A 20,912-nucleotide genomic window follows, 5' to 3' on the forward strand; every position below is an offset into this window, starting at 1 on the left:
GTGTTCAGATCTAAGCCCTAGGGAAAGTTGCAATATGGAGTTGGTACACACAATCCCTGGAGCTACCGTCTTCAGGGTGGGGATAGACAAACTAGATTAGGGATAGGGAAATAGTAGAAAAAAGGAATATTTACATAAGCGCTGTGGGGCTGGGGTGAGTTTCAAAGTTCTTAAGGGGCTGATGCAGAGGGGAGGGTGGATAGGGGAAATAAGGGTGATACCAAAAACCTTTGGATATCCCTTCCATCGTACTGCACCCCTTTCCATTCACTCGCTTGTTACATTCCATGCCCCATGGGGAATATGCCTGGCAGGGAAAACAGACTGCAAGTGACCCCTTGCAAACCACCACCACCCAAATCAATTCCTCCATTCCTGTTTCCACGCCTGAAGTCTCAGGACTGAATTATCGCTATTAATTATGGTATTTGTTAAGTGCTCATTATATTCTGGGCACTGTACTAAGCGCTAAGGTGGATACAAGCAAATTAGGTTGGACAGTCCTCATCCCCTGTGGGGCTAACAGCCTCAATCCCCATTTGACAGATAAGGTAACAGGCACAGAGAAGTGAAGTGACTTGCCCAAGGCCACATTCACTCATTAATTCACAAGGTGGTACGTAAGTGCTGAGAGATTGTGAGCTTACTAGTGCAAAGAGAAGAACAGATGTGCTCAAGTGAATATGATAATAATCATAATGATGGCATTTGTTAAGCGCTTACTATGTGCCATCAACCTCCCAACTGCCAAAAAAACTTCCACAAGGATTAGGCCTTAATCTGCTGCATGATTTTCAGTTGCAATAGTAAGTGGAGCCTGAACGTAGGTTGATAAATGTATCATCCTATCAGATGAATGGCCAATCCAATGACTGAAGCTCATCCATCATTTCCAGTGGGAGACTCCATCACTCCATTTCCTGTGGAGTGCAGAACTGACAACATTGAAAAAGATTTCTGACTTCCACCATTAAAATGTCCTTATATTCACTAAAGCCAATCACGCCCAAACCTGCATCCTGCATTCCTTTGGTTTGCTTGGAATGGACAGACAAAGAGAGGGGGGCAAGTCCAAGGTGGTGATGAGGGTCCCTGAAACAACATATTAATCCCAGTAGCTCTGGAGCCTGGACTCACTGCCTTGCTCACCAAACTTCTCTGACGGCTTCTGAGCAGGACTTGAAAATTGCTCATTTCCCAGTGTGGGTGAAAAGGTGACGAGCACCGCCTTGATGCTATTCTGCATTTCAGGGCCTTAGTCGCTGTTTTCCTGTCTCTCCCCCGGGTGTTAGGTACTCCTTGAAGTTGATTGACAAACTCTTTTAATCGAACATGGTTCTCTCATAAGTCCAGATCTGACAATTATGAACAGGAGCAGATGCTACAATCACTCTATTACACCTCCAGTACGGGCTGAACCTTGATGCCATTTTGGCACCGTCTCTGAGTCTTCATACAGGAGCCAGAGCACTGTATTAAACGCTTGGCAGAGTTCAATATAAAGGAGTTGGTAGACACATTCCCTACCCACCAGGAGTTTACAGCCCAGATGGGGAGAGAGACATTAAAATAATTACAGATAGGTACGTAAGAGTCATGGGGCTGAGGATGAGGTGAATAAAGGGTACAAATCCAAGTGCAAGACTGATGCAGAAGGGAGAGGGGGCAGGGGGAATGAGGGTTTCATCGGGGAAGGCCTCTAGGAAGAGATGTGCTTTTAATAAGGCGCTGAACGTAGGGAGAGTGGTGAGCTGTCAAATATGGAGGGAGAGGGAATTCCAAACCAGAAGCAGGTCATGAGTGAGGAGCCCATGATAAGACAAGATGAGCTTGAGGAACGGTGAGTTGGTTGCCGTTAAAGAAGTGATGTGTGCGGACTGGGTTGTAATAGGAAATCAGCAAGGTAAGATAGGAGGGGGCAAGGTGGCTGAGTGCTTTAAAGCTGACAGTAAGGGGCTTCTGGTTGATGCACAGGTGAATGGGCAACCCCTGGAGATTCTTGAGGAGTGGGGAAACACGGGCTGGAGTTGTTTTTTTTTTAGAATAATAATAATTATGGTACTTGTGAAGTGCTTACTGTGTGCCAAGCACTCTATTAAGCACTGGGGTAGCTACAAGTTAATCAGGTTGGACACAGATCCCATCACATGTGGGGCTCACAGTCTCAAACCCCATTTTACAGATGAGGCAGAGAAGTGAATGAGCTGGAGCAGAGAGAGACAGGAGGCAGGGAGGTCAGCAAAGAGGCTGATGCAGTAGTCAAGGCAGGACAGGATAAGTCCTTGGATTCATCATCATCATAATAATAATGGTACTTGTTAAGCACTTACTATGTGCAAAGCACTGTTCTAAGTGCTAGGGAGGTTACAAGGTGATCAGGTTGTCCCATGGGGAGCTCACAGCTTTAATCCCCATTTTACGGATGAGGTAACTGAGGTACAGAGAAGTTAAGTGACTTGCCAAAAGTCACACAGCAGAAAGTTGGCGGAGCTGGGATTTGAACTCATGACCTCTGACTCCAAAGCCTAATGTGGTAGTAGTTTACATGGAGAGGAAAGGGTGGATTTTAGCAATGTTGTGAAGGTTGAACTGACAGATTTTGGTGACAGTGATTATATAGGTTGAATGAGAGGGATGGGTTGAGGATCACGCCGAAGTTATGGGCTTGTGAGATTCTAGACCGTGAGCCCACTGTTGGGTAGGGACCGTCTCTATATGCTGCCGATTTGTACTTCCCGAGCGCTTAGTACAGTGCTGTACACACAGTAAACGCTCAATAAATACAATTGAATGACTGAATTAACAGGAAAGATGGCAGGACATCTGTAGTGATGGGAAAGTCAGGAGGAGGACAAAGTTTGGGTGCAAGATGAGATCTGTTTTGGGTATGTTTCCTTCGAGGTGTTGGTGAGGTTGGCTAACTCACGGAGAACCTAGTGTTGGCTAAATATAGAGCTGGTCTTTAGACTTCTTCAAATGGATTGGGTATTAATGACTCTGAGAAGCAGTGTACATTGTGTGTGTGTGTGTGTTTTGTGTTTCCAGACCATAATCAGTATACAGGAGTTTCTCTCTGAGTGGTTAGAATTGGAATCACACTCTGTCACTGGTTTCCAGGTTCCTTGTTACTTCCTCAAGTACTGCTATGCAAAATCAGTTGGACAAGCCTGGACCTCATCTACAACCTCATTTTACTGAAGCTGGACTAAACGCCCCAATCCTCAAAGAGTAAATTGAGGATCTTGATAAACCTTTCTGGCAGCCAAATTTTTTCAGCAGATGCCAGAGCTTGCGTCAATTCATGGTTCCAAATGGGTTTTTTGGTAAGTCTTCCAACAGAGTATGGAGGTCTTGATTTTGTACCCTGAATTTATGGGTAGCAAAGATCACGTCCGTCGTGATCCACTGTGGTCTAAAGCACTGCGATGCTTGGGAGTGCATGGCAGGGAACATGTAATAGTAATAATTATGGTACTTGTTAATGATAATGATAATGATAATGGCATTTGTTAAGCACTTACTATATGCCAAGCCCCGTTCTAAGGGCTGGGAAGCACTTACTATGTGCCAAACACTGTTCTGAGCACTGGGGTAGATACAAGCTAATCAAGATGGACACAGTCCCTGCCCTACATGGGGCTCACAGTTTCAATCTCTGTTTAGTAGTAGTAGTAAGAGTACTTATTATGTGCTGCGTGCCCAGGAATGTACAGAACACGGGAAAAGAATATACAGTTGAGAACTAGACATGATTCCTGTCCCTCAGTGGGTTCGCAATCTAAGAACATGTCTACCAACTCTGTTGGACTGAACCCTCCCAAGTGCTTAGTACACTGCTCTGCAGACAGTAAGAAGTCAATAAATACCATTCCCTTTCATTTATTGATTGATCAACAACATCTTTCAGTAGTTGGTCCAGGGAGACTCTGGCTGGCATTTTATCAGTAATGGAGGATGATGAGATCCCACAATCATTTTTCATCAGCTCTCTCTAATGATGGCATTCCTGAAATTCTATGTCAGGCTATCTGTAGTTGCACTTCTTTGGTCAGTAGTCCATTTATTGAGGAAGAATTTGAGACGATGATTAAGCAACCCATCCCTCCTTCCTTTGTATAGCTCAGTGAAGCAGCGTCGCTTATTGGGAAGAGCCCGGGCTTGGGACTCAGAGGTCGTGGGTTCTAATCCCGGCTCCGCCACTTGTCAGCTGTGTGACTTTAGGCAGGTGCCTCAGTTACCTCATCTGTTAAATGGGGATTAAAACCATGAGCCTCACATGGGACAACCTGATGATGCTGTATCTACCCCAAAGCTTAGAACAGTGATTTGCACATAGTCAGCGCTTAAACTAATACTGTCATTACTATTATTATTATTAATAATAAATGGCATTTATGGAGCACTTCCTGTGAACAGAGCAGTCAGTCAACTGTATTTATTGAGCACTTACTGTGTGCAGAGCACTATACTAAGCATTTGGGAGAGTACAAAGTTACAATACAACAGACACATTCCCTGCACACAGTGGGCTTACTGTACTAAATGCTTGGGAGAGTATGTCCCCAAGGAGGGGACAGCCTAGAGGGGGAAACAGAGAAATGGCAAGGTCTCTTTCAGAAAGGCTTTGAGGATGGGAGGAGGCTGCAGTCAATCGATCAATGCTATTTATTGAGCGTTTACTGTGTGCAGTGGACGAACAACAGATCCAGGAGCTCTGCCATTCTTCATGTACGGCTCTGTGACAGTGGAAACTTCATTAAATGTCGGAGAGGAAGCTACATCTCTCATGTTCAAATCTGGGTAATTATCACGGCATCTCATCGCCCCCCGCCACTGTCGGCAAGATCTCAACTAGAGGAGAGCAGTCCCTTGATATTCGCAGAGTTTTCGGTTGGGGGGGGCTCGTTCTTATGGCTCCAACAGCAGGCTCTGGCCACCCTTTCATTCATTCATTCGATCGTATTTATTGAGCGCTTACTGTGTGCAGAGCACTGTACTAAGTGCTTGGGAAGTACAAGTTGGCAACCTATAGAGACGGTCCCTACCCAATAGCAGGCTCACAGTCTAGATGGGGGAGACAGACAACAAAACAAAACATATTAACAAAATAAAACAGAATAAATATGTACAAGTAAAATAGAGTAATGAATACGTACAAACATATATACATATATACAGGCGCTGTGGGGAGGGGAAGGAGGTAAAGCTGGGGGATGGGGACGGGGAGAAGTGTACAATCTGTCCAAACCTCCAACTCCCTCTGTTGGGCTCTCTTCCACTTCTGGGATTCACCCCTTCTTACCCACGTTGGTCCATTCATTCGGCACATCCTGGCTCAACTACCGCATTGGCCTCCTCTCATCAGTCTTGCCCCACTTTGCAGATGAGGAAACTGAGGCACAGAGAAGTGGCTCGCCCAAGGTGACACAGCAGGCGAGTGGAACCCAGGAATCCTAGAACCCAGGTCTGCTGACTACCAAGACCATGCTCTTGCTGGCTGGTTAGGAGACTTACGGGCTTACTGTTTTTCTTTGCTCTGCTTTTTGTTTCTTCCTTTTCCAAGACTGAGGGGGAAAAAAGAATCCTTTGCCACTTACTAAGCCACTCTGAATATCGTACCCAAAGGTAACTTTCTAAATAGGTGAAGGAAGACTTGTGTCCACTTCTGTGGAGGGCTCCGTGGTATTCTGATATGTGACCACATTCTGTCCCTATTCCATTTACCAGTCATCTAATAATACCCCTGGGTCTAAGGGGACAGAGCGAGAGAATGCAGATGACTCAGTACAAACCATCATGACTAACTTAAGGACATATCCTCCTGGGGGTAGGACACATCTCAGTGCTTAGAACAGTGCTTTGCACATAGTAAGCGCTTAACAAATGCCATCATTATTATTATCTCTTACCCCGAGCTCTAATCCCGGCTCTACCACTTGTATGCTGGGGGACCTTGGGCAAGTTATTTAACTTCCCTGTGCCTCAGTTACTACATCTGTAAAATGGGGATTAAAGCTGTGAGCTCCATGTGGAGCATGGACTGTATCCAACCTGATTACCTTTAATCTACCCTAGACTCAGTCATTCATTCAATAGTATTTACTGAGCGCTTACTGTGTGCAGAGCACTGTACTAAGTGCTTAGGAAGTACAAGTTGGCAACATATAGAGACGGTCCCCACCCAACAACGGGCTCACAATCTAGAAAGGGGAGACAGACGGCAAAACAAAACATATTAACAAATAAAATAGACTAGTGTGTACAAGTAAAATAGAGTAATAAATCTGTACAAACATATATACAGGTGCTGTGGGGAGGGGAAGCAGGTAGGGCGGGAGGGATGGTGAGGGGGAAAGGAAGGAGGGGGCTCAGTCTGGGAAGGCCTCCTGGAGGAGTTGAGCTCTCAGTAGGGCTTTGAATGGAGGGAGAGAGGTTGTGTATCTGATATGAGAGGATAGAGACAGAGAGACAGAGACAGAGAGAGACAGACAGCACACTCTGAGATCCTATCTATATATGTGGTTGAGACCGAAAAAGTTTAGGTGCCATTAATGAGTCATTCCACAATGGGGCTCTGGAGATCCTCTTCTTTTCTGATAATTAGAGAGTCAAGCAATGTTTAGGACATCTTCTCTAGACCCTAGCCAATCTGTTTCTCATTAGGCTTCTCAGGAACCCAAGATGTCAGTAGCATCTTTTCAGCAATAGACCCATCAATATGCTGTGATGCCTATTTGCAGAGACTTTGTTTAGGAAAGCCTAGTGAGTATCCCGCCACTGGTAGAGCATGAGTTTGAATTGGTTTCCTGGTGATGGCTTAGGTTGGGCTGAGTTATCTGCACTCTCAATGCCCAGGTTCTCAGTGGCCCAAGCCTTTTTGAAAAATATCCATCTGGGCTGAAGTATGCTACCTGTGCCCATGGGAAAGGACAAATCTGTTTGACCGCCACATCAGCACTCTGTGCTGTCAGGAACAATTAAGGTCTTTGCAGACTTCAGCTTTTCCCCCAATTGAAGCCCTCCTAAAATCTCCACTTCCTCCAAAAAGCTCTCACAGATTTCCTAATCAGTCAGCCAGTTGTATTTATTTAGATCTTAGTAGAGTTCCTGGCACGTAGAAAGAGCTTAACCAGTCTCATGAAAAAATATGCTCATTTCCAATGGCAAAGGAAAGATTCCTCTTTTCCTGTGCTCTGTGTTTGACAATCTCAAATTTCAGCAATGTCACCTTTGAACTGAAGGCCAGCTCTCTAGTTCTGCAAATCTGATTAGTTTAAAGGAGTGATTTAACCTCTATCTTGAAAGCTGGAATCTGCACTGACAAAACCAATAATTAAATCAGAGTAGTTTTTATGTTTTCGATACACAGTGGTAGATTAAAGTGTTCGGCTAAATGTTCAAAGGTGCATTCACGCACGACTTAAGACTGAGATAAAAATTACGCCTTTGAAAAGTAAACTTAAAATGTTCGGATCCACATGAAATTCAATTGAGTTGAAATAGATATAGGTTTACTCATTCCAGAAAATTTTTCACCAAAATCCAGTCGCAATCCTGGAAGACTTACCTCTCCATGATTGAAAAAGTAGCACAGCACGGTAACTAGGCCTCCCAGTCGACTCCCACTGTGAAGAGATATTTAAAACATAAAGCTTAATTCTGCATTTTCTCATGCATGAATTTCAGTTTCCTCTTGTTTCTCGAGAGGGCATATCTTTGAAGGTACAGAACTGACAACTTTCATCATCTGAGTCTAACCTAATCAACTTGTATTTACCCCAGCAATTACAACAGTGTAGGCACTTAACAAATAAGATAATAATAACAATAATCTTTCCCCCTCCACCTGTGAGGGGAATACGTATGCTTATTAAGTCACTGTGAACACAGAATTCACCCAAACGCTCAAATAAAATCAGCAATAAACCAATATATATTTCAGTCCCTATTCTATTTCTGACGCTTTGATTAACTGAAAAAGGCCTTTGAAATCCAAACCATTAGATGCCAACTCTTTCTCTTCTTAGAGGACTCAGAAAGTAGAGTTACAATAAACTCTGGGGAACAAGGGTTTGGGCAGAGGGGGAGGCATAGGTACACCACAAGTTAAGAGAGATCTCCAAGTGCAAAGCAGTGCTTTGCCACTAAATCAGATTGGACCCTATTTTCTCTGGCCAAGACCTCCCCACAGCCTGATCTGAGGTAGGGAAAACAGCTTCCCTCTCCCTCCCTCCCTCCGCCTACTTTCCACAAGACTCTGTGCACCAAGAGGAAGGCTCAGACGCTGCCAAACGCAACCCCCGGCCTCCACACTCAAAAAGCTCAGAAAAAGAAAACCCAAAAGCTGAGCACCTGTACCTGCTTCATTTGGGAGGGGGCCCCTATGAACTTGGAACGGTTTGGGTGACATCATTAGCTTTCTGAGGAGGAATGGTAGCCACAGTAAGGTCAACCTATCCCTTGGGAGCCAGAAAGGACCAGAGGAGGACCCAAGATGGTGGCTTTATGCTGGAAGGGTAGAACACCCCATCTGGCCAGGGGACCTGTGACGTTTCCCACTGTCTTCACTGGGCTGTATCGTGAGCTGGAGAAGTGGTAGTGGTATTTATTGACAACTTACTTGGTATGGAGCACTGTACTAGATGCTTGGAAAGCAAAGAATGAAGACCAATAAGAATAGTGGTATTTATTAAGTGTGTAATATGTGGGAAGCACGATACTATACGTGCTGGGAGAGATACAAGACAATCAGGCTGGATACAGACCCTGTCTTGCATGGGGCTCACAGTCTTCAAGGGAGGGAGAACAAGTATCGAACCCCCATTTTACAGATGAGGAAACTGAGGCACAGCTGCTCAAGAGCACACAGGAGGCAAGTGGCGGAGTCCGAACTAGAATCCGAGACCTCTGACTCCAGCCTTGTGGTCTTTCCAATTGGCTATGCTGTGTGATACGTTCCCTAACCAGAAGGAGCTCGCTCTCTAATGGGGGAAGACAAATAAAAAAACTTACAGCTCCACTACGCAAGACATATAATTTAATTCTAATATATACATAGGTCACTACAATCCTTCCCGTCTCACAAGCCCGCAACCTTGGTGTCATCCTCAACTCCTCTCTCTCGTTCACCCCACACATTCAATCCGTCACTGAAACCTGCTGGTCTCAACTCCACTACATCGCCAAGATCTGCCCTTTCCTCTCCATCCAAACCACAACCTTGCTGGTTCAATCTCTCATCCTATCCCGACTGGATTACTGCATGAGCCTCCTCTCTGATCTCCCATCCTCCTGTCTCTTCCCACTTCAGTCTATACATCACTCTACTGCCCAGATTATCTTTGTACAGAAATGCTCTGGGCATGTCACTCCCCTCCTCAAAAATCTCCAGTGGTTGCCTGTCAACCTACGAATCAAGCAAAAACTCCTCACTCTCGGCTTCAAGGCTCTCCATCCCCTCACCCCCTCCTACCTCACCTGCCTTCTCCAGCCCAGCCCGCACCCTCCGCTCCTCTGCCGCTAACCTCCCCACTGGGCCTCGTTCTCACCTGTCCAGCCGTCGACACCCAGCCCACGTCCTTCCCCTGGCCTGGAATACCCTCCATCCACACATCTGCCAAGTTAGCTCTCTTCCTCCCTTCAAAGCCCTACTGACAGCTCACCTCCTCCAGAAGGCCTACCCAGACTGAGCCCCCTTTTTCCTCTCCTCCTTCCCCTCGCCACAGCACTTGTATGTATATTTGTTCAGATTTATTACTCTTTTTTACTTGTTCATATCTACTATTCTATTTATTTTGTTAATGATGTGCATAAAGCTTTAATTCTATTTGTTTTGAGGATTTTGACACCTGTCTACATGTTTTGTTTTGATGTCTCTCTCTCCCTTCTAGACAGTGAGTCCATTGTTGGGTAGGGACCGTTTCTGTATGTTGCTGACATACTTTCCAAGCGCTTAGTACAGTGCTCTGCAAACAGTAAGCGCTCAATAAATACAACTGAATGAATGAATGAGAAGCAACATGGCCGAGTGGAAAGAGCATGGGCTTGGGAGTCAAAGGACCAGAATTCTAATCCCAGTTAGTTCCACTAACTGCACACTGGGTGACCTTGGGAAAGTCACTTAACTTCACTGTGCCTCCGTTACCTCATCTGTAAAAGGGGGATTAAGACCGTGAACCCTACATGGGACAGGGATTTTGTTCAACTAGATTGTCTTCAATCTACCCCAATACTTCTGAAAGTACCTGGCACACACTGCTTAAATATCATAGCAAGGGGAAAAAAAAGTGCTAAGGAAGTTGTCAACAAGTTTACCAACAGTCCTGGTGTATTGTGTGTGCGTTTGCAGGGCTAGGGATAAAAGCGTCCCCCGCACTCTCTCAGCCTCCCCCACTGTTGCCGAGAAAAGCATCTGTGCTGCCATCTTCCCTCCCGCTACCGAAGGTCCCTGCTCCCAGCATGTTCCATGCCTGCTGAAGTGGGGATAAAAGCTGCTCCCATATTCCTTCACAGCATGAAGCATCCACCAAACCCCAGGAAAACTGGTGGCTGCAGTCTTGAATTCTGAGCCTTCCAGACTGTGTGCCCATTGTTGGGTAGGGACCGTCTCTATATGTTGCCGACTTGTACTTCCCAAGCGCTTAGTACAGTGCTCTGCACACAGTAAGTGCTCAGTAAATACGATTGAATGAATGAATTCCACTCCTCTAGCTCCCTACTGATTTTGTTTTTGATTTATGTATTAGTCTGTGATGTGTTTTAATGTTCCATCATTCCTGAAATGTCTATCTCCAGTCCCTTCTCCACACTTACACTCCTAGACTGCAAGCCCCTCAAAGGAGAGGGACCGTATCCAATTCCCACCTGTAAATCAGCACTTAGTAAAGTGCTCTCCACACAGTAAGCGCTTAATAAATGCTATTACTACTACTAAGTGCTAGAGCTGGCTGAAACTCTGAATCCTATGTGGGAATACAACCCAATTAAGACAATGCCTGGCAGACAGTAAGCGTTTAACCAATTCCATTAAAAAAAGTCTAGCCGTGGCAAGGAATAAGCCTGTAGCTGGATGGTAGGGAATAAGCCTGTAGCTGGATGGTAGTAGTTGAGATGGAATGAAGGGGAAGATCAGGAAGATTTTGTACTGGAAGAAGCAGCCAACAGGATTTGGCAATAGTAGTCTGAATGTGAGAGTTGAATGATAACAGAGTCGAGGATGACGTGGAGGTTGTGGGACAGGAAAGATGATGATGCTGTTGACGGAGATGGGAAAGTTCATTCATTCACTCATTGAATTCATTCATTGAATTCAATATATTCAAATATATTTATAGAGTGCTTACTGTATGCACAGTACTGTACTAAACGCTTGGGAGAGATAATACAACAACAGATACACTCCCTGCCCACAACGAGCTTACAGTCTGGAGTGGGGGAGACAGACATCAATACAAATAAATGACAGGTATGTACATAAGTGCTGTAGGGCTGGGAGCTGGGGAAGAACAAAGGGAGCAAGTCAGGGCAACGCAGAAGGGAGTGGGAGAAGAGGAAAGTGGGGGCTTAGTCTGCAAAAGCCTTTTGCGGGAGATGGGCCTTCAATAAGGCTTTGAAGGTGGGGAGAGTGATTGTCAGATTTAGGATTTAGGGGGAAGACTGGGTTTAGGAGAAAAAATGAGGAGGTCTGCTTTAGACATGTTAAGTTGGAGGCGCCTCTCATTCAGTAGACAAGAACAAATGTGGAACTGCATGTCAGATGAAAGGTCATTGCTAGACAGTTACTTTCGGGAGGTGGTTGTTGAAACTATGTGAGTCAATGAGCTCCCCAAGAGAGTGGGTGTAAAGCAAGAAGAATGGGGGACCCAGAGTAGAGCTTTAGGGGATGCCAATGGTAAGAGGACAATCAGCAGAGGGAAAGCCAGCCCCCCAAACTGAGAACAGGCCAGAGAGGGAGGAGAAGCTGGGTGCCTAGTAGAAAGAGCACAGACTTGGCAGTCAGAGGATCTGCCACTTGCTTGCTGAGTGACCTTGGGCAAGTCACTTAACTCCTCTGTGCTTCGGTTTCCTCACCTTTAAAATGGGGATTCCATCCCTGTTCTCCCTCCTACTTAGACTACGAGCCCGACTGGACCTGACCCGATTATCCTGAATCTAATCCGGTATTTGGGATAGTGGCTGATATAGAGTAAAACACGTAAATGGGAAGGTAAAAAGTAAGAGTGGCAATCTGGGCCCACAAGAGACAGCCTGCCAGCCCCAGATCCCCTGGAGTCAGTCAGGGGACTGAGTTTCCAGCCTCCTGAGGGTCAGCATCCACCCGTCCCTCGTAGTGAAGGGCCGGAAAGAAGCTGACATCCTACCTCGCCTGCTATGGTATCCACTTAGAAGCAGCTGTGCTGCTGTGTGTGATAGTGGTGTCATGTATTCATTCATTCATTCACTTGTATTTACTGAGCGCTTACTGTGTGCACAGCACTAGACTAAGCGCTTGGAAAGTACAATTCAGCAACAAATAGAGACAATCCCTACCCAACAACGGGCTCGCACTCTAGAAGCGGGGAGAGAGACAAGAAAACAAAACAGGTACAAGTAAACTGGCATCAATAGCATCAATATAAATAAATAGAAGTATAGACATATACAGATCATTAATAAAATAAATAGAATAATAAATATGTGCACATATACACAAGTGCTGTGGGATGGGGAGGGGGGTAGAGCAGAGGGAGGGAGTCAGGGCCATGGCGAAGGGAGGAGGAACAGAGGAAAAGGGGGGCTTAGTCTGGGAAGGCCTCCTGGAGAAGGTGAGCTTTCAGTAGGGCTTTGAAGCAGGGAAGTGAGGTAGTTTGGCGGATATGAGAAGGGAGGGTATTCCAGGCCAGAGGTAGGACGTGGGCCAGGGGTCGACGGCGGGACAGGCGAGAACGAGGCACAGTGAGGCAGTTAGCGGCAGAGGAGCGGAGGGTGCGGGCTGGACTGGAGAAGGAGAGAAGGGAGGTGAGGTAGGAGGGGCCGAGGTGATGGAGAGCTTTGAAGCCAATAGTGAGGAGTTTATACTTCATGCAAAGGTTGACAGGCAACCACTGGAGATTTCTGAGGAGGTGGGGGGTGGGGGTGACATGCCCAGAGCGCTTCTGTAGAAAGATAGTAAGGGCAGCAGAGAGAAGTATCGACTGAAGTGGCAAGAGAGAGGAGGTTGTATTTATTATGGGGTGTCCAGTGGGAACCCCATAACCTTAGCCCGAGGCTCTGCTCAAGGGCCACATTTAGCTCTAACAAAAGCCAGACGTGGCCCAGCAGCTGTGGGTGACTGGCCCCTGAGCTAAGAGATTCAAAGCACGTCACGTGGCCCACAGCACAGACGCTAACTACATTCTAACTGGCAAGAAAAAGCACTCTTGGGTGGAAAATGTGGATGGAATGCAAAGGACTGGGCAGAAGAGGATAGAACACACAGTCGGCGCTCAACAAAATATCACTAATTGATTTCCTCTCTGCTGCCTTCAACTCTAGCTTGGGGTATGGATATCAGCATCAAAAACCTGATTTTCCAATGGTTTAACGACCACCAGACACCTGCAATTTTTCTTGAAAAGTGAAAATTCTCTGCTTACAGATTTGACAGCTTTCAAGCATTTACTTCTCAATATTGAGCAGGTACAATTTCCAAGGATCTTGATGGTTTCTGCTCTTCATTCTAACCTACTTCCCACAACCACCCACAGCTTGAAGATTAACCAGGTGATCAATCAATCATATTTACTGAGCGCTTACTGTTTGTACAGCATTGCAGCGAGCGCTTGGGAGAGGACGATATATCACTATGACACATTCACAATGAGCTTACAACCTAGAGGGAGAGGCAGACATTATTATAAATAAATTACTGATATGCTCATAAGTGTTGAAGGGCTGGGAGGCGGGATGAATTAAAGGAAGGGTGACGCAGAAGGGAGTGGAAGAAAAGGAAAAGAGTGTTTAGTCAGGAAAGGCCTCTTGGAGACTTCCCTTCGGTAAGGCTTTGAAGGTGAGAGGCAGGATGAGGGCTAGAGGTCGGCGGCAAGATAGGTGAGACGGAGGAACAGTGAGTAGGCTGGTGTTAGAGGAGTGAAGTGTTCAGGCTGGGTTGTAGTAGGAGATTAATGAGGTAAGAAAGAAGACAAGATGATTGAGTGCTTTAAAGACGACGGTAAGGAGCGTCTATTTGATGAGGAGGTGGATGGGCAACGACTGGAGTTCCTTCAGGAGTGGGGAAACATGGCCTGAATGCTTTTGTAGAAAAATGATCCGAGGAACAAAATAAAGTATGGACAGGAGTGGGGATAGACAGGAGGCTGGAAGGTCAGCAAAGGAGGCTGATAGAGTAATCAAGGCAGGATGGGAAGACTGCTTGGATTAACATGGTAGCAATTTGGATGGGGAGGAAAGGGTGGATTTTAGTGATGTTGTGAAGGTTGCACCAACAGGATTTAGTGAAAGAATATGTGGGATGAATGAGAAAGAAGTCAAGGATAATGCCAAGGTTATGCGCTGGTGAGACAGGGAGGATGGGTGTGCTGTCTACAGTAATGGGAAAGTTAGGGGAAGGGCAGGATTTGGGTGGGAAGATAAGGAGTTATGTTTTGGGCATGTTAAATTTGAGGTGACAGTACAGCATCCATGTAGAAATGTCTTGAAGGCAGAAGGAAATGCGAGACTGCAGAGAGGAAGAACCATCAGGGCTGGAGATGTAGATTTCAGAATCATCCACACAGGTGATAGCTGAAGCCACATGAGCGAATGAGCTCGCCAAGGGAGTGGGTGTAGACGGAGATTAGAAGGGGACCCAGAACTGAACCTCGAAGGACCCCCACAGTTAGTGGGTGGGAGGCAGAGGACGAACCCACAAAGAAGATTGAGAATGCGAGGCCAGAGAGATAGGAGAACCAAGAGAGGACAGTGTCAGTGAACACAAGGTCAGATAATGTTACCAGGGGAAAGGGGTGGTCGACAGTGTCAAAGGCAACTGAGAGGTTGAGGAGGATTGGGATGGAGTAAAGGCTGTTGGATTTGACAAGAAGGAGATTATTTGTCACCTTTGAGATAGCAATTTCTGTGGACTGATGGGGACGGAAGCCATATTACTATTGTATTTATTTTATTAACGATGTGCATATAGCTATAATTCTATTTGTTCTGACAATTTTGACACCTGACTATATGCTTTGTTTTGTGGTCTGTCTCCCCCTTCTAGACCGTGAGCCCATTGTTGGGTAGGGACCGTCTCTATATGTTGCGGACTTGTACTTCCCAAATGCTTAGTACAGTGCTCTGCACACAGTAAGCGCTCAATAAATACGATTGAATGAATGAACGAATATTCGAGAGGGTCAAGGAGGGAATTGAAAGAGAGGAACTTGATACAGCAGGTGTCTACTTGCTCAAGGAGTATAGACGGAAATGGTAGGTGAGAGATGGAGTGATAATTGGAGGGAGCTTTTGGATCAAGAAAAGGAAGCTTAGGTTCATCTGCTAGAGAAATGCATGCTGTAAAACACCACTGATCGACTATAAACTCCTTGAGGGCAGGGAACGTGTCTTTCAACTCTATCGTATTACATTCTCCCAAGCGCTTAGTACACTGATCTGCACACAACAGTCCCCAATAAATACCACTGATAGACTGATTCTACATTTCTGTCATTCTTCACAACTCAGGTGTGGCTTTCGAGGAAATCCTTGTTATTTTTGCAAGCATTCAATCCGAGGAAGGGAAAATGAAGGGCAGACCCGGGAATTGATGAATACTATTTTGGAAAATCTAGGTGAGTCGGATAGGAAACTGCAGTTGGAGACTGCAAACACTGCAAACACTGCGGGGGCCACAGGGCGAGGGCCTTTACTTATAGGGTACCGAAAAAGCTACAAATTAGTAAGATATCTGGGCTTTTAGGGCCAGAGCAGTCGACTTCCTATGATATCAGCCACCTTTTCCCCTACACCCTCTCACTTCTGCATTGTCTGTGCACTTGAATCTGTACCCTTTGGTCCTATTGTATTTTATTCTTCCAAGCGCTTAATATAGTGTTCTACAAACAGTAAGCACTCATATATCACTGATTGACTGATAGTTTTGCAAATGAAACTAAGAAGGTAGAACTGATAAATCACTGACCATATTTTCATCCAATGAACATATCCAAACAAATTTACTTTTTCATGTAATCTACAAATCTATTACAAGGCTACTGGAAGCTCTTTGGGATCAACAGTCTTACCTTAGGTATGTGCCATAGATGAAGAAGAATGCCATCATTAGTCCATTTAAAACAAAAATCATAGCAACATAAAAGCAAGCGGGATCTCCCAATCCTTTTAAATAAAAAAAAATATATATTACTGGGAGTAATTAAAACAGCCACAAAATCTTTAAGTATTTTTTGACACTCTGCAATCATGGAGTGGTGTGGCTTAGTGGATGGAGCACGGGCCAGGGGTCAGAAGGACCTGGGTTCTAATCCTGGATCCACCAAACGTCTGCTGTGCGACCTTGGGCAAGTCACTTATCTGGGCCTCAGTTCCCTCAACTGTAAAATGAGGATTATGAGTCTGAGCCCCATGTAGGACAGGGACTGTGTCCAACCTGATTAAACTGAATCTACCCCAGTGCTTAGAACAGTGCTTGGCACACAGTAAACACCTAACAAGTAATATAATTATTATTAATATTATTTGCTAAACTATTTGATTATTTAGATTGCTAGCTCCTTGTCTACCAACTGGCGTATTGTACTGGCCCAGGCAATCAGTACTGTGCTCTGCAAACAGTGAACATTCAATAAATATGACTGGTTGATTGATTTAGGAGAATGCATGAGGTCTTTCCCTTAATACACGACATCATTTACTTAGACATTCCTGCGGAACATTAAGGCCAGAACAGCAATAACTTAGAAAGAAAATTACCTTCGCAGCTTTCAACAGGACTAAGCCCATCTCCCCTGGTAACAGTCCAGCATATCTTAGTCTGGATGCCCAAAAAATCCATCGCTCCTGTATATATGCGATACCAGCTGGCTAGGACTACCTAGGATGAAAACAAGATTAGATGCACCTGAAGAGAAAGGACTTTTTGATAGCCACGTGAGTCAATGAGCATTTGACAAGAACCTAAAAACCCCGACTCCCATCAGGGAAGCTAATCATTGAAAAAAAATCACATCAAGTCTAGGTTACAGTACTGTAGAGGTCCTAGTCTGAATCAGTTAATGTGTGAAATAGGGTAATTAGAGTGTATGCAAATAGAAAAAAACAACTACTGGGGGGAAAAACTCTCAGCGTGTTCAATAATAAAAATAAAATTCAAGGATCTTGGGAACTAACATCCTAAAACCATATATGGAGTCTTGATTAAATTATTTCCACAGCCTAACTGCTCTAGTCAAATGAATTACCTTCAGCTGTACAAATGAAGCAAAATCACGCCAAAAACTACACACAAAGAAATATGGATTACCCCCTCTAAGTGGTAAGCTCATCTGTGGACAAGGAATGTGATCTGTCAACTCTGTTGTATTGTGCTCTCCCAAGCATTCAATGCGCTCAACTGCCCCCTAAGCGCTCTGCACATGGTAAACGCTCAATAAATTCCACTGACGGTGCTAATAATGATGATATATTAAGGGAGAGGACAACTCACACACTGATCATTCTTTCATTCTTAGAACAGACCCTCACAGTACTACACGTTGGAAACACAATAAACACTTAAAATGTGCTTCTTGCATGAAGACTTTCTAAAACTATTTCCTACTTTCATAAAGATGTTGAGGTTAAAGTTATAAACAATAAACAAGTGCTTTGCACACAGTGCTCAATAAATATAACTGAATGAATGAACAATGAATTGTGAAATGAAAGTCTACCCTGAAATCAAACTCTAAAAGCATGATTCTAGACTAATGGTTTAACAACAGTCAGTATTTAAAGTGAAACTACAGTTCAAGTCGATGGAAGTAGTAATTCTTCTCAAAAAAACAACTCACCTCTGGGTAGAGATTGAACCGCTGCAATGTATTTATCACAAGAGGGTATTCCGTGAGTTTGTCATTCATAATCATCCAAACTCCATTCCAAAATGAAGGTGCTTCTACTATTGTCTTAAAGTAAGAGTAATAAAGTCCCTGAAATAAGCACATAATCCAGTTAGGTTAAAACTTGGTTAGTTTCTATTGCCTCCTATGTGTGCTTTTACAAAAAACTCCTTTGAAGTGTATTTTATTTTTCCACCCTTAAAAACAAAACAGCTTAGAAAGTCGGGGCCACAACTGACTTATTTGGCCTCCTCATTGATACCTTCTTAGGACTCACTCATGTAAACTTTGAAGAGCTGTTTTAATCTCACCTCCAGGAGCACTAAGGACTGAAAATGTCTAAAGCTTCTGAAGTACAATATCTTAGAGTAGAATATGTTAGCTCAGGTTAACTTAATCCTCCCATGAAACAAGCAGTGAGTAGAAAACTATAAAAATTGGGCAAAGGTTTAGTTCCCTCATCTGTAAAATGGGGATTAAGACTCTGAGATCCATGTGGGACAGGGACTGTGTCCAACCTGATTACCTTGTATCTACCCCAGTGCTTAGAATAGTGCACCCTGTATCTACCCCAGCGCTTAGAATAGTGCTTAGCACATAGTAAGTGCTTAATTAATACCATAATCATCATCGGAGTCTACTTAGACCGTAAGGCCCTTGTGGGATAAGGGCTGTGTCCAACTTTGTATCTACCCCAGAGTCCAGCAAAATGCTTGGCACATAGTAAGCGCTTAACAAAGACCACTATTTATGTTATTAAAATTTAAGTGATATCCAGAGCCCTTGGGAAGTCTACATTCCAGGGAAAGACAACCCAGCCTGGGACTCTGCCCAAAATGAAGTTACTTCCCTCCCCTCCCCCAGGAGCTCCCACACAAATTAATTCCAGTCTTTTCATTTGAGCATTGCAAGATGAAAATGTTAACAAGAAACCAACCATTTCAGTGCGAAAAGCCATCTCCCTCTCCAGTGTTGAGAGGTGAGAAAAATGGCGGTCATTTTCAAAAAGCCTTGTTATATGACTCCTGCAAAAAAAAAGCACAGAAAAGTACGGTACGTAAACTGTTTTTAAATTGCACAGAAATAATCTGTACATAAAATGAAGCTTGTCCCAACTTGGGTGATAGCCATGTAATTTTCCAATTCACTATTTTACTCTTTTGATTTGCTTCTCTACGGAAAGAAAATCCATTCAAATTGGAATACCTAATTAATTTCCTCAAATTGCAGCCCATTCGTTGGTAAATCAGCAGGGGTTGTGTCTGGAGTTCTGAAAGGATGTGTGGGCCCGCCCGAGGTTCAGGAGGGTAGTCGCTCCTAGTTCCACTTGCCTCCTCCTCAAGAGCTTGAGGACCGGACACCTTCACTAGCATGTACCATCATCAAATAAGTCGTATTTATTGAGCGTTTATTGTGTACTGAGGTAGGACCCCTTCCCTGACCAGTTTCCCAACAGAGCCAGACCCCTGCTGAAGGGAGCATGACAACAGAGAGGAAAACTCACTGCCCTTTAGTGAGGGGAGAGGGGGAAGTGAGGTCATCTGACATGTTCATACAACTTTGTCAAAAACCAAATGCCTCATTTTCTTGACAAATCCACTTAGCACCTACGTCTATATCCCCTAGGCATAAAATATTTTAATGTGCCACCCAGTTGTAGATTGTAAGCTCCTTGTGGGCAGGGACTGCAGTTACCAACTCTGTAACCACCAAATGCTGAGTTCAGTGCTCTGCACACAGCAAGCGCTCAATAAATACATCCTTGTACTCTTCATATTCTTGGTTAAAGTACATTTATTTATCTATCCACTCTTGCTACCAATGGCCAACGCATCCGTAAATGCCCCATATCTGACTCTTCCTCCAGCTTGGACTGTAAGCTTCTTGAGAGCAGGGTGTCTTGGACAGAATCGTACTCTACCAACTGCTTAACATTCTGCTGTGCACATAGCAGGCACTCGGATACTACTGGCTGATTAGGGAGCATTTTCGGGGGCCAGCAGGACATCCTTGTGGAGATTTTCAGGAGGCAAGAGGTAAACGTGATGATTTGATAGTATGAGGTTTGGGCTCTAGACGTTAAACTCATTATGGGAAGGGACAGTGTCTGCTGACTCTGTTAAACTGTACTCTCTCAAGTACTTAGTACAGTGTTCTGCATATTGTAAGCACTCAAATACCCCTGGGGTATTCACATAGAGGAGAGCAGATGTGTTCCCCCAGAGAGTAAGTGCAGAATGAAAGGAATATGGGACAACGTTAGAGGGAAAAAGAAAATAAATAGTGAAAAGCGTAAGGGAACTGTGAGACACCCACAATTAGGGGGTGAGAGGTGATGAGAGCCAGCATACAAGACTGAGAAAGAGGGGCCGTAGAGCAATTTTCAGGCCAAACCTTGGTCTAACAAGGACAGAGTGAGAGATGGGGGAGAAGGTGGTTGGGAAGTCAAGGAAGATTAAGGACACAGTAGAGTTTGAAGGACCTTGCTCGGAGGAGGTCACTGGTAACCTTGGAGAGTGCTGCCTCAGTGGAGTGAAAAGGTGGAAACTAGATTGTCAAGAAGGGGGATGGTGGAGAGAAGGTGAAAACAGAGGGACTGAACAACTCATTCATGGAGTTTGGTCAGGAACGGGAGGAGACATATGGCCCAATAGCTGGAGAATGCAGTGGGGTAAGCTTCTTTCATTCATTCATTCAACCGTATTTCTTGAGCGCTGTGTGCAGAGCACTGGACTAAGCGCTTGGGAAGTACAAGTCAGCAACATATAGAGATGGCCCCTACCCAACAACGGGCTCACAGTCTAGAAGGGGGAGACAGACCACAAAACAAAACATGTAGAC

General features: G+C 44.8%; 1 protein-coding gene across 1 annotated transcript in view; it reads right to left on the reverse strand.

The window, feature by feature from the left end:
* The window catches only part of DPY19L1 (dpy-19 like C-mannosyltransferase 1), a 114,647-nt gene that overhangs the window by 59,080 nt on the left and 34,655 nt on the right, over positions 1–20,912 (reverse strand). The window contains exons 3-7 of the mRNA XM_038761986.1: positions 19,009–19,096; positions 18,024–18,161; positions 16,945–17,065; positions 16,257–16,350; positions 7,568–7,625 (exon numbers count right to left, since the gene is read on the reverse strand). Of these exons, the coding sequence (XP_038617914.1) occupies positions 7,568–7,625; positions 16,257–16,350; positions 16,945–17,065; positions 18,024–18,161; positions 19,009–19,096 (499 nt within the window). The remainder of the gene's footprint in view (positions 1–7,567; positions 7,626–16,256; positions 16,351–16,944; positions 17,066–18,023; positions 18,162–19,008; positions 19,097–20,912) is intronic.

Source organism: Tachyglossus aculeatus, chromosome 2 (assembly GCF_015852505.1).
Source record: "Tachyglossus aculeatus isolate mTacAcu1 chromosome 2, mTacAcu1.pri, whole genome shotgun sequence".
Taxonomy (NCBI): Eukaryota; Metazoa; Chordata; class Mammalia; order Monotremata; family Tachyglossidae; genus Tachyglossus; species Tachyglossus aculeatus.